The sequence below is a fragment of the Sus scrofa genome, chromosome 5, assembly GCF_000003025.6.
Source record: "Sus scrofa isolate TJ Tabasco breed Duroc chromosome 5, Sscrofa11.1, whole genome shotgun sequence".
Taxonomy (NCBI): domain Eukaryota; kingdom Metazoa; phylum Chordata; class Mammalia; order Artiodactyla; family Suidae; genus Sus; species Sus scrofa.
In genome coordinates, this window is record NC_010447.5 from 7,069,792 (window position 1) to 7,083,394 (window position 13,603).

Consider the following 13,603-nt stretch of genomic DNA (forward strand, 5'->3'; position numbering starts at 1 on the left):
TAATAGTTGTGCTACTTGATCCAATGTAGATTCACAAATTTAAATGTAAAAGGTTGTCGGAGAATGCTTGCTTGATTTTTTATTAACGAAATACGTTCTTGACATTGAACCTTTGAGTGTAACATCTTCCTAGGGTTGTCAAGTCAGGAGTGAAAAAAAAAGAAATGGCAGTCAGTCAATCTTCTAGATGGTTCAAAAGAGGACAGTCAAGGTCAAACTGTTGAGTCTCTTTTACCCTCCCCATCTAGTAACTGAAAAGCAACTGATTGTGAGCTCAAAATACGCCATTCTGGAACTCCCACAAATACAAATGTCAGCTCCAGGACCACACTCTGGCTCAAAAAGTTCTGTGAGGGCAGGCTGAAAGGGACAAGGAGAATGGGGAGTAGTAGGGCAGATGCTCAGGCCACAGCACTTTGGTAAGACTCAGAGAGCAGAACTTTTACCTGTTTTCTAACAGCGTCATCACCTATCAAATAAAAATAATCATCTCCAGAAATGATGATATGAATCAAACGATGTGGTGAGGAATTAAGTCTTGCAATCTTGTGCAAAGCTGAGAGACTACTGTCATCATTACTATTTGCTACATCTGGGCACGGAACCCACCCCCTCGAATTCTTGGGTACATGTTCCGCAGGATCCCCACAAGATGGAATAGGTCATAGTTTTTTTTTTTTCCCCCCCTACAGACTCCATGTTTGGCAACCGTAGATGCACCTGGCTAGCAACTCTGTGCTACTGAGATGAAAAGTGAGGCCTTCAGGCTCTGGGCCTAGCGCGCTTACCAACCACCGCGCCCCCCAGTCACCTTGTCCTCACCTTGAGGAACGGGGGAGGAAAAAAAAAAAAAAAAAAAAAAGCCTTACGGGGGAAGAAACTGCGGTCCTCAAAAATGAGAAAGACGTGCCTCCACTCTTCACCCGGCCGCCGCTTCTTAGGCCCTTGCTTCCAGCGGGGCGGGGACAGGGCTGAGAGCTGACTGAGCCGGGGACGCCCTGACCTCGGGCGCCAGAGGAGCGGGTATTTGCGCTGGGCCCGCGCAAGGGACAGGTACGCGAAAAGTCGGCCGGAGGTCAGGCCCGCCTCGCCTTGCCTTGCCCATAGCCGCAAGCGCAAAAGAGGTACCCCGCCCCCGTAAACCTAGAGGGCTCTCGGTTCGCTCACCTGCAGCCGGGTCACCAGTAGGCTGTAAGGCGCCATTTTGTGCACTGACAAAGATGAGGTCGCTTGAAAGTGACGTGACACGCGGCTTATTTAAGGCCTTCGGTGAGGGGCGTGACCTGAGGAGAAACGCGTCACGCTGAAGGCGTTCCCGCGAGCGACGTGGGCGGAGCTCCAGAGTCAACCTGGGAATTGGGAGAGAGCTGCCTAAAAAGTTGGGGTAGTAAATACCCGGCACAAAGATATCAAAGTGCAAATTTCGTCTTTGCGCTCTGCAACTTGTCCCTCCCATTCAAATCTGGGAAAGTTTTTTTTTTTTTTTTTCCCTAAATGACCCGCACACCCCTACCAAGACCTGACTCCCCCACTGCCAACGGGAATTCGTCTTCGGAATTTAAGTGCTTTGATCACGCGAGAATGAGCGGGGCTTGGTGCAAAGATTGCAAACGCTGATGGACGCCTAGAGAACCAATCAGGGCGACGAGGAGGCAGGAACAATCAGGGTTAAAGGTCTGGCGGAAGCTCCCTAAGCTTCCGGTGGTTTGAGCGCGAGCGATGGCTAAGCATCACCCGGACTTGATTTTTTGCCGCAAGCAGGCTGGTGTTGGTGAGACGGTCTTCTGCCCCCGGCTGTTTGGGTGGGGATGGTATTAGGACCTTAAGAGTCCGGGGTTCCCATTACTCCTTTAGGGTGTTGCTTCGGAGGCGCCCCGTTTCCCGCCTCGCCGCCGGTAGTGTAGGAGCGCGTGGGTTTGTGGGCTCAGATGAAAGGGGGGCGGGGGCGCGCGTGCTGAGAGCTGGAGAGGGGCTGCGGAGATAGAGAAATTCTCAGTTTTCCCAGGACCTGGGAGGTCTTACGAGGGTGCGGATTTGGTTCGGATTGAAGTTTATGAGAATACGATGGTTAAGACCTCTCAGGGCTCACTGCAGACCCTGTACCTGTCCCCAACTCAAGCTCGAGGCTTTTGTCCCCTCTTCTAAACCTTAATCCTAATTGTACTCTTTATCACCTTTGATCTTGCAGCCATTGGAAGACTGTGTGAAAAATGTGAGTGGAACACGCTTCTCCAAACAGCCCACCCCTCCCACTCAGCTTCTATAGTGGCAGCAACGGACATTTTCAGCGGTGCCACGAAGAGGGCTTTGGATAGACATGATTGGAAGCATGTTAATACAAAGCCAGACTGCAACTAAAGGCCACCTTCCCGCTCCAACTTGTACATTTTAGGCACTGTATTTAGGTTTTGACAAAACCTCTAGCTTTGGACCAGAAGTAGCATGACCCTGCCCCCAACACACACAGCATTCTGCCAGTCAATTATATAGACTTATCTACCGACTGCTATTCTAAGCCCTTTATATTAATTGATTAGCTTTCCTATGTGTTGGGGAGATTGAGAAATGGACGCTAGGTAAACCAATTTTATAATGCCAAAATAGAGGGCTAAAGTCACTGTCAGAAGGACATAGTGTTTTTACCCATAGCAGGAAGAGGACCTGAGGTACTTGCAAGTGGGCGTAATTCAACCTCTTTTCCTTACAGGTGATGGCAAGTGTGTGATCTGTGACTCCTACGTGCGTCCCTGCACCCTGGTGCGCATATGTGACGAGTGTAACTATGGCTCTTACCAGGGGCGCTGTGTGATCTGCGGAGGCCCGGGAGTTTCAGATGCCTATTATTGTAAGGAGTGCACCATCCAGGAGAAGGATGTGAGTGTATACTAAGCTTTTCCTCTGATCTTTCCTTTCGTTTAGGAACACTTGGCCATCCACAGCAGACTCCTATGGTCAGGAGATGGCTGTTCAGCCAGTCACCTAGGTTATAATTTTCAAGTTCTGTAAACCAAACTGGGTGTACTCCAACAAAAGGTAGTTATTTTGCATCAAGTACACAAAGGCGAGAAAAGCAAATTTTTGTCAACACTGGCAATTTGATGTCTTTCTCTCTCTCTTTTTTTTTTTTTTTGGCTGTGTCCACATGTGGACGCTCCCAGGCCAGGGATGAACCATGCTGCTGTTGTGGCCTGTGCCACAGCTACGGCAATGCCAGATCCTTAACCTACTGCACCACAAAGGAACTTTCTCTCTCTTTTTTTTTTTCCCCCCAGAAACTATGCTGCATTTTTAAATCATACCACAGTGCATGATGTGCAGAAGTCACTAATTTGTGCTACCATTAAGGAACGTTAGGGTGGATGTGATGACTTTTGAATTTGGGACAGTTCAAGTTCATTTCAGCTCTGAGTGGCTAGAGAGTGCCTTTGGTTGATTTTGCAGAATTGATTGTAATTCTTGCTCATGGCATTTTTGCCCCTTGACATTTTTTTGGTGCCAGTGGCTTTTTTTTTTTTTTTTTTTTGCTATTTCTTTGTGCCGCTCCCGTGGCATATGGAAGTTCCCAGGCTAGGGGTCAAATCGGAGCTGTAGCCACTGGCCTACGCCAGAGCCACAGCAACGCAGGATCCGAGCCGCCTCTGCAACCTACACCACAGCTCGTGGCAACGCCGGATCCTTAACCCACTGAGCAAGGGCAGGGATCGAACCCGCATCCTCATGGTTCCTAGTCAGATTCGTTAACCACTGCACCACGACGGGAACTCCGGTGCCAGTGGCTATTTATTCAACTCTTTGAGCCAGGATAGAGGGCTTGTAGATCTATTCCAAAAGCAGGCTTGGGGTAGGGGAGGTTAATCAGCTTTTATTCATATGACACAATAAATAAAAGGAAATGTGATATAGTACCAGTAGACTATTTATTATAAGGTATCTGGTTACCTAATCTAGGATAAGGCATGAGATAAAATATTTCTTAATTTTTCCTTGTGCAAAGAATAGGTAGTTTCTATGTGGGTATTATCTTCCATATTCTTCACAGTAACTTTGTTAAATAGGGATTATTACTATCCCCCTTTTACAGTCTGTCCTGCAGCTAATAAGGGGCAAGCCCCGGCTGTCTGTCTAAACCTGGTGATAGCTGCAATACACCTTATGGTCCTTTTGGTGGGATGTGCCTGGTTGACGAGAAGCAACTCAGCAATCTTTACATTTGGATCCTGTCTACCTTTAATAAGTGGGACATGTCACACCAAATAAAACTTTTTTTTTACACCATTAAGTCTTCTCTTATTTAGGGAGATGAGAAAGATCATAAAGTACCAAAGACAAATTTTCCCTTGGTGATGTGAACATTCTCCTGTCCTAAACTCTGATTTGTGTTTACTTTTGATTGTCATATCATACCTGTTTGATCTGATCCACCAGGTAGATTACACTCCCTTTACAGAAAGAAGCTTGGTTTTTGTGTTTGTCTCCCCTTTTCCTCAGTTCAAAGTATAATCCCTGCGTGTATTGTAGTATGGTCCACATTTTTGTCGCTACCCCTGTAAGTCATCCGTAAGCGTTCCCCCTACAGGGTGTCTGGTACATAGTAGGTGTTTGGTACTTATTTAAAGTCTCTATATATTCTATGGTGAGACAAGAGCACTGGAGAGAAAATAAAAACTGTCCTTAAACTAGCTAAAACTAGTGGAAGAGTCCATTAAGGACAACATTCTCTGGAACTTCTGCATGGTTGTAGCTAGAGTGTTTTGTTGTTATAGGTGTTTGTTTGTTTAGGGCCACACCCACAGCACATGGAAGTTCTCAGGCTAGGGGTCAAATCGGAGCTGCATCTGCGACCTGCGCCACAACTCATTGGCAACACTGGCTCCTTAACCCACTGAGCGAGGCCAGGGATCAAACCCACGTCTTCATGGATACTAATTGGGTTCATTAACCAACGAGCCACGATGGGAACTCTGTTTTGTTAGGGTTTTTTGGTCCACATCCCCGGCATTTCGAAGTTCCTGGGCCAGGGATCAAACCTGCACTATAGCAGTGACAACATTGGATCTTTAACCCACTGAGCCACCAAGGAACTCTTGTGACTAGAGTTCTCATCAGGCATGTGCTTGCAACCAGAAAGTGCTTAATAAATGTTAATTGCTGTCTGACTCGTCCGCAAGTAGTGTGTGACCTGATATCTTTAGTTCCTTATGCCTCATTCTGTCGCTGAGAATTATTCTAGATTCACCACTTTTCCTACTTCACATTATACAGGAATGTTCTGAGGACATTTGATATGGCATCTACCTCACATTTACTCAGCAGTAGTTTCCAAAGAACACAAAACAGTCCAGGGACATGCTCCAGCCTCTCAGCCTTACAGATCTTCATGTAGATTAAGTGCCTAACACTTTGCTGTGCAGAAATCTTCCTACGGCCAAAGCACCCCCCATGATTGTTCTCTTCCTGCAGTTTCCATAATTTACAGGGGAATTAGACCAGTAAACTAAGCTGGGTGTTCTCTGTAGCTTCTCAAAGCCTCAAGAATACTCAGGAGTCAGGGACAATATGTGTGGGCATTGCTGCCAGAGAACCAATTTGTAGCTTAGATTGTGGCATCGTAGTGATCTCCTTTCACGCCTGACTCTTTTACCTAACCATTTTCCTCAACTCTCCCAGCCAGAAAACACATATTTTTAGAGCTCTTGCTATGGCTCCAGGTACTGTGCTGGACATTCTTTTTTGTTTGTTTTTTGTTTTTAGGGCCAGCCTGCAGCTTGTGGAAGCTCCCTGGCTAGGTGTCAAATTACAGCTACAACTCCAGGCCTACACCACAGCCACAGCAACATAGGATCTGAGCCACATCTGTGAACTATACCACACCTCACAGCAATGCCAAATACTTAACCCACTGAGCAAGGCCAGGGATCGAACCTCAGTCCTGATGGATCCTAGTTGGGTTGTCACCACTGAGCCATGACAGGAACTCCTGTGCTGGACATTCTTCCCCAGAAGTTCTGTATCATACAGATGAAGAAATGAATGGCTTAGAGATATTAAGCAGCTTAGTCCAAGGTCACGTGATTAGTAAGTGGCAGATAAAGGATTAGAATCCTGATCTAACTCACTGATTCTCAACTTTTTTCCACTATCCCGCCCTCCTAAGGAGAAAAGTTAAAATCTAATTTAAATTAAAATTTCTCCCGGGAGTTCCCGTCAGGAGTTCCCGTCGTGGTGCAGTGGTTAACGAATCCAACTAGGAACCATGAGGTCGCGGGTTCGATCCCTGCCCTTGCTCAGTGGGTTAACGATCCGGCGTTGCCGTGAGCTGTGGTGAAGGTTGCAGACTCGGCTCGGATCCCTCGTTGCTGTGGCTCTGGCGTAGGCCGGTGGCTACAGCTCCGATTCAACCCCTAGCCTGGGAACCTCCATATGCCGCGGGATCGGCCCAAGAAATAGCAACAACAACAACAAGAGACAAAAAGACAAAAGACAAAAAAAAAAAAAATTTCTCCCTAACAAGGGGAATTAAACACTAAGGATTAAGATTTTGCCGGGTAGGGCTGAGCTTTAGATCACAAACCACTATAATGTCAGAGATGTTGTCATCCACATGGAAGTTAAATGGTTAACTCAGTGCTTACTCTAACCCCTCCCTCACTGTAGTGCTCTTCTCAGGGTGGGTGGTTAAGGAGTCCTTCTCCCCATTTAAGTGAACAGCAAAGCCTTTAGACAGATGCAAAAAATATTTGATACTTTTCAAAATTAATTCACACGTTTACTCTTCAACTTCCTAAACCATAGGGAAGTTTTGGTTCTTGCCCATGGGATGCCCTTTTTTTTTTTTTTTTTTTTTTTGTCTTTTTGCTATTTTTTGGGCTGCTCCTGCGGCATATGGAGGTTCCCAGGCTAGGGGTCCAGTCGGAGCTGTAACCACCGGCCTACGCCAGAGCCACAGCAACGCGGGATCCAAGCCGTGTCTGCAACCTACACCACAGCTCACGGCAACACTGGATCATTAACCCACTGAGCAAGGCCAGGGATCGAACCCGAAACTTCCTGGTTCCTAGTTGGATTCGTTAACCACTGCGCCACGACGGGAACTCCTCTGGGGCTTTATAAACACTGACCTGACACTCTACAGTTGGGGGATACAAATCCAGACTGAATGGCTCGCCCACAGTCACGCAAGTTACTAAGGCATAGTAAGCCTACAGAGGCTGTCATCATACCATAGGACTTCATAGCAACCCTAAAGGGCTCAGAGCATTGTCATGTTTAATAGCCAGCACCTTGGGCTGAGAGAGGCAGCTGTTCCTGCGTCTGTACCTGACTCTCAGTACAGATTACATCACCTAGCAAGCAATTGATGGGGCTGGCCCATAGCCTGGCTCCCTCAGCTTACTGAGCTCTGCAGATAGTAGTTCTCAACACAATACATGATACTTGTTTTCTAGAAAATAATGAAATTTAGTGTTGGCTTTGTGTGTTTTCAGAGAATTTTGTAAGGTGTTGATATCAGTCCCCAAAAAGAGAAATCAACTGAATTAGAAATGAGATGTCTAAGGACTTGATTCATTGGTTCTTTCTATAGCCCAGTGTCACAGGAAGCAACCACCTTTCACTTTGTTTTTTTAAGATTTTTATTTTTTCCATTGTAGTTGATTACAATCTTCTGTCAATTTCTACTGTACAGCAAAGTGACCCAGTTGTACATATATATTCTTTTTCTCACATTATCTTCCATCATGTTCCATCACAAGTAACCAGATAAAGTTGCCTGTACTAAACAGCAGGATAACATTGTTTATCCACTCCAAATGCAGTAGTTTGCATCTATTAACCCAGACTCCCAGGCCATCCCACTCCCACTCCCTCCCCCTCCCCCTTGGCAACCACAAGTCTTTTCTCCATGTCCATGAGTTTCTTTTCTGTGGAAAGATTCATTTGTGGTGTATATTAGATTCCAGATATAAGTGATATCATATGGTATTTGTCTTTCTCTTTCTGACATACTTCACTTAGTATGAGAGTCTCTAATTCCATCCATGTTGCTGCTACAAATGGCATTAATTTGTTCTTTATGGCTGAGTAGTATTCCATTGTGTATATGTACCACATCTTCTTAATCCAATCGTCTGTCGATGGACATTTGGGTTGTTTCCCTATCTTGGCTATTGTGAATAGTGCTGCAGTTAACATAGGGGTTCATGTATCTTTTTCAATGAAAGTTTTGTCCAGATATATGCCCAAGAGTGGGATTGCTGAGTCATATGGTAGTTCTATATTCAGTTTTTTGTGGTACCTCCATACTTTTTTCCATAGTGGTTGTACTAGTTTACATTCCCGCCAACAGTGAAGGAGGGTTCCCTTTTCTTCACATCCTTTCCAGCATTTGTTGTTTGTTGACTTGTTAATGATGGCTACTCTTGACTGGTGTGAGGTGGTACCTCATTGTTTTGATTTGCATTTCTCTGATAATTAGGTGATGTTGAGCATTTTTTCATGTACTTATTGGCCATCTGTATATCCTCTTCGGAGAAATGTCTATTCAGGTCTTTTGCCCATTTTTCATTTGGATTGTTGGGGTTTTTTTTTTTTTTTTTTTTTTTTTTTGCTGTTGTTTGTATATTTTAGAGGTTAAGCCCTTGTCAGTTGCGTCATTTGAAACTTTTCTTCCATTCCTTAGATTGTCTTTTTGGTTTTTTTATGGTTTCCTTTGCTGTACAAAACCACCTCACTTTCGATGTTTAATAAAAGTCATCAGATCTAGGAAGATTTCTTCCAGTAGCAACTCTCCCAGTTTTCCTCCCTCATCCAAAATCAACTAAAGCAGTCATCATTTCCTGCAGAACACAGCTTCCCAGGTGCTTCACTGAAACTTACACCTGCGAAGTGGCCAGGGGAGCATGTCATTACAGGTCAGGATGTGGACTCTCAACAGCCATGTCTAGCACAGGAGCACTTTTCCCCCAAGACCATGTGTCAAATTAAGTGAATTAATAAGGACACATCAAACTCAGTATTCTGTGATATGTAAAATGCAAGGTACTCTTTCCTTAAGTCTAGTTTTCTCTCCTTGGTGTTCTGTCCTTTCTTAGGACAGTGAAAGGGAGCTAGAGAGCTTGGTCTTTTTTTTTTTCTCTTTTTCTTTTTCTTTTTTGGCTTCCCCATGGCACATGGAGTTTCTGGGCCAGGGATCAGATCCAAGCCACAGTTGTGGCCTACACTGTGGCCGTGGCAACCCCAGATCATTTAACCCACTGTGCCCGGCTGGGGATCAAACCTGCATCCTGGCACTGCAGAGATGCCTCTGATCCTGTTGAGTCACAGCAGGAACTCCTTGATCTTTAGATGGTCATGACCATATTGTCCCTCTCACTTGGAGAAAATCCTTTGGACACCTTACAGATTTTTAGCTTCTACTTCAACTGTATCAAATTAGCAACAAAAGAGTCAACATTCTAGGTGCTTGGTAAATACTTGATCGAATAGGATAACTGAACTAGTAAGATCAATGGCTAAACTGTTAATCCAAAAGTTTTTTATCTTAAATTCCTTCAAATTCAAGCTCAGAGACTTAACGTCTTCTCTCTTCTGTTTTCCAGCGAGATGGCTGCCCAAAGATTGTCAATTTGGGGAGCTCTAAGACAGATCTCTTCTATGAACGCAAAAAATACGGCTTCAAGAAAAGGTGATTGGTGGGTTGCCTCTTTCTCCCCCCCCCCCCAAGCTGCTGCAGCTGCCAGAAGAAATACCTACTACTGCCAGCAGAAAGGGAGTGGCGCCCAGCGCATCACCTGAATTGCCTGTGAAGACCTTGGCACCTTTCCACCTCTTCCTCTTCTCACCCAGACGTGGCAGGAATGGAAAACAGATTCTTCACAGGACACTCTGGCAGACTGTACCCGAAAAATTGGATAGATTAGTTCATGGTGTCCCTTGAATTCATGAAGCAAGGCTGTGTTACCCATATCGAAAAGTCCTCTGCACCAAAAGCTCTAACACGGAGTGGTATTTCCGTCTTCTGTTGGAGGCCTTGACCATAGTGCCCTCTGCAGTGAGAAGCCTGTCTCTGCAGCAGCTCTGACAGTGGTCGTCCTCGGTGAACAAGAGCAGCGCACGGGGAGTCTCAGAACAGCACATGTGGGCATTTCACCTTGTAACATTTACCATGCGCTTCCGGCTCATGTTATTTTTCTTCTAAGAAATTGGAAACCCTTTCTTTTGCTATTGTATCAATAAAGTAGCTGTTTATTTTCTGGAAGTCATTCCCTTCCCAATTTTAACTCTAGGAATTAATTTTAGTCACCCAGGAATCTGTGATTCAAAATAGAGGGACCCGGATTCATTAAGCAGCTTGTTCTCTTAGTACCACTGGCAGCAATGCAAAACTACCCATGCCTTTTATCATAAGGTAAACTAAAGTTGTTTTTAGAAACTTGCTATTTTTACTTGTCAAACTTTAATTGATGAAATGGATTCCACTAATGGTCAAGGGAATGAGACAAATATATTCAAATCAGTGAGTTAGGGGAACTAAACTTGATTTGCTTTATAAAGTACATACATACTCACATTAAGGATATGGGGGGTTAGGGGAATTTTTTTTTTGGTCATGGTTTTAAGAAAATTCAAATTGAGGTGTACCTGCATGTCTACAAGGGGCAATAAGCACATTATTCTGAGGAAGCACATTCATAATTTGAGACTTCCAGCCAATTAAGTCTTTGACACTTTGGATTTGGAAAAGGTTGAGTCCTGCAGATTGCAGGGGCCTGGCCCAAGGTTACACTGCAACTTAGTGGCAGAGCCAGGGAACGAGATGAGAATCTTCTTGGGGTTTTGTCTTGAATCAACAAAACTTATTTATGATGTACTGAGTATCCAGAATAGAATTAAGATAATCTCTGCCTTCAAGGAATTTAGTAAGCTTGCCAGAAACAACTCAGTGTAACCCAGGGGACGCATAAGGAAGGGTTCTGGGCGGTGCCCGGTGCACCTCAGGAAGGCTAGGGAAAGTCCATAGCCAGAGGGTGCCCCGTGGGCTCCTTTCAGTTCCTCAAACTGCCTTTTGCCTTCCTGCCTCGGTGCTTTTTACCTTTTACATCTAAAGCTCTGCTTCCCTTCTGCTCAGCTAACTCCTACTCTTGCTTCAGACTGCAGCTAAGTAGCTCCTTAAAGATGCCTCTCCTGACCCCCAATCTGTGTTCCCCCTGTTACACTCCCACGTAGCACCGTGAGCATTTTGCTTATAGCATTTGGTAATTATTGACTCGCATCCACTAGACTGTTCCATGACAGTAGGAAGCAAGTCTCTTCTGCCCAGCAGGTAGCAGGTGTTCAGTATTGAGTGAATAATTGAAATCATAGAAACCAGGTAATAAAGTGGGTTTTGAAGGCTGTGTTAGGACCTACAGGCAAAGGTGGTGGGGAAGACAGGGCCATTGTATGAGAGAAAAACAATTCGAACAGGGTGATGTGTCTGGAGAGTCTGAGCAGTTCTAAAGCTTCAGGTGAATTATGGCAGATCAAGAGCTGCTAGATTGTTTTCAGAATATAACTAGAATCTGTCACTGATTCTGCAGTAACTTTAATGTGTAATATAAGTTAAAATGTTTTGCTTTGCTAAACGAGTCAATTTAAAATTTTTGTTTTATACATTGCTGGGGCTGTGGTGTAGGCCAGCAGCTGCAGCTCTGATTAGACCCCTAGCCTGGGAACCTCTATATGCTACAGTACGGCCCTAAAAAATGGGGGGGGGGAGTTTTTTTGTTTATTAACCAGTTGGTCCACAACTTGCATCTACAAATGTTTGAAAAGCTACTACTTAGTTTCAGCAAAGCACCACCTTAATTGTGCCCCATGGACCTCCGTGTGTACACCTCTAGAGGGTCTTGTAAAGGAGCTTAAAATTAATACCCGATAGGATTTCCACACTGATCAGCCACAGGGCAAGTTCATCCTCAGCCCAGCGAATTCCACTCAACTCTGTCCCTCTATCACCTAACTTTATAATCCCATTCTCAATTCCTTCACTTTCAGAGGCCAAGAGAATGATACAATGAATAAGAATAACTTAGATAAAATACATGGCAAGTTCAAATCCTTAGTGTCTGGTCTAGACTTTAGAATAAACTCTTTTCATTTTAAAAACTAGAATAATGGGAAGTTCCTATTGTGGCTTAGTAGTTAACAAACCCAACTAGTATCCACGAAGATGCGTGTTCAATCCCTGGCTTCACTCAGTAGGTTAAGGATCCTGCATTGCTGTGGCCTTGGTGCAGGTCACACCAGCTGTAGCTCCGACCTGATCCTTAGCCTGGAAACTTCCATATGCCATGGGTGCAACCCTAAAAAGACAAAAAAAAAAAAAAAATTGGAATAATGATAGTACCAGAGTTCCTTGGTGACTCAGTAGGTTACGGATCCAGTGATATAACTGCTGTGGCTCAGAACACTGCTGTGGCGGGGTTCAGTCCTTGACCTGGGAACTTCTGCATGCTGAAAGCACAGCCAGAAAACCCCAGTAATGACAGTACCAAATTCTCTGTTGGGGAAAATATCACTTTGAGTCCCCATTGTGGCTCATCTATAACAAACCTAACTAGTATCCATGAGGATGCAGGTTCTGTACCTGGCCTCACTCAGTGGGTTAAGGATCTGGCGTTGCCCAAAGCTGTAGTATAGGTCTCATACTCAGCTCAGATCCCATGTTGCTGTGGTTGGGTGTAGGCCAGCAACTGCAGCTCCCATTCAACCCCTAGCCAGGGAACTTCCTTAGGTGCCACCCTAAGAAAAAAAAAAAAAAATTATTGAGTCCTTTTACCTCTCCCTCCACTGCAGCCACTCAAAACACTTACTATAGGAGTTCCCGTGTGGCTTCGTGAGTTAAGGATCTGGTGCTATCACTGCACTGGCCCAGGTCGCTGCTATGGTATGGGTTCAATCCCTAACCCAGGAACTTCTGCCTGGCACAAGCATGGCCAAAAACAAACACACCCACACTACACTGAAGAGAAAAGGGGGCTGCAAATTCAAGAGTCTGGGTAATTAATGTAAGTGATTAAAAGGGAGAGGTGTAAGAATAGCCCAAACATGATGATAATTCGTATGTGGCCCTCGACCTCAGCGTCTGGGGGACCATACAGAGTGGTAGGGACCAGGGAAACAGAATGCAAAGGTAACCAGCTGCTATTCAACTCCAGATAATTGCCAGCTTGAATGCCCAGTGTTAGCAGATTTTTTTGAGGGGGGAGGGTCTTTTTAGGGCCATACCTGCAGCATATGGAAGTTCCCTGGCCAAGGGAGGGGTCCAAAAAGAGCTGTAGCCACTGGCTCTACACCACAGCCCCATGAATACCAGATTCCAGATCCAAGCCTTGTCTGCAACCTACACCACAGCTCACCACAACACCTGATCCTTAACCCACTGAGCAGGGCCAGGGATTGAACCCACATCCTCATGGATAGTAGTCAGGTTCATTACCGCAGAGCCATAGTGGAATTCCACCAGATCTTTTAAATTTAGGACAAGTGGCAAATTAAGATATTTTTGCACAATCTTCCAATTTTTATTTTTTATCTTTTTGTCTTTTTAGGGCCACACCTGCCT

General features: G+C 45.0%; 2 protein-coding genes across 3 annotated transcripts in view; one reads left to right on the forward strand and one right to left on the reverse strand.

The window, feature by feature from the left end:
- Positions 1 to 1,232, reverse strand: part of ACO2 (aconitase 2) — a 56,641-nt gene extending 55,409 nt beyond the window's left edge. The window contains 1 exon segment of the mRNA NM_213954.1: positions 1,168 to 1,232. Within this exon segment, the coding sequence (NP_999119.1) occupies positions 1,168 to 1,203 (36 nt within the window). The 5' untranslated portion in view covers positions 1,204 to 1,232.
- Positions 1,354 to 10,255, forward strand: PHF5A (PHD finger protein 5A). Of its 2 annotated transcripts, none has more exons than XM_021091456.1 (4): positions 1,354 to 1,771; positions 2,189 to 2,212; positions 2,708 to 2,874; positions 9,597 to 10,255. In XM_021091456.1, the coding sequence occupies exons 1-4, from the start codon at positions 1,720 to 1,722 to the stop codon at positions 9,684 to 9,686; spliced, it is 333 nt and encodes a 110-aa protein (XP_020947115.1). In that variant the 5' UTR covers positions 1,354 to 1,719; the 3' UTR covers positions 9,687 to 10,255. The 2 variants fall into 2 exon arrangements, with proteins under 2 accessions (XP_020947115.1, XP_020947116.1); XM_021091457.1 differs by lacking the exon at positions 9,597 to 10,255 and adding an exon at positions 4,082 to 4,279 and having other exon boundaries at positions 1,485 to 1,771.

What these genes read in the sequence shown, in the direction of transcription:
- PHF5A (XM_021091456.1), top strand. Translation starts at nt 1,720, where the DNA reads ATGGCTAAGCATCACCCGGACTTGATTTTTTGCCGCAAGCAGGCTGGT. An exon ending in CCGCAAGCAGGCTGGTGTTG is followed by an intron (nt 1,772 to 2,188) that starts GTGAGACGGTCT and finishes TTGATCTTGCAG; the next exon opens with CCATTGGAAGACTGTGTGAA. An exon ending in TGGAAGACTGTGTGAAAAAT is followed by an intron (nt 2,213 to 2,707) that starts GTGAGTGGAACA and finishes TTTTCCTTACAG; the next exon opens with GTGATGGCAAGTGTGTGATC.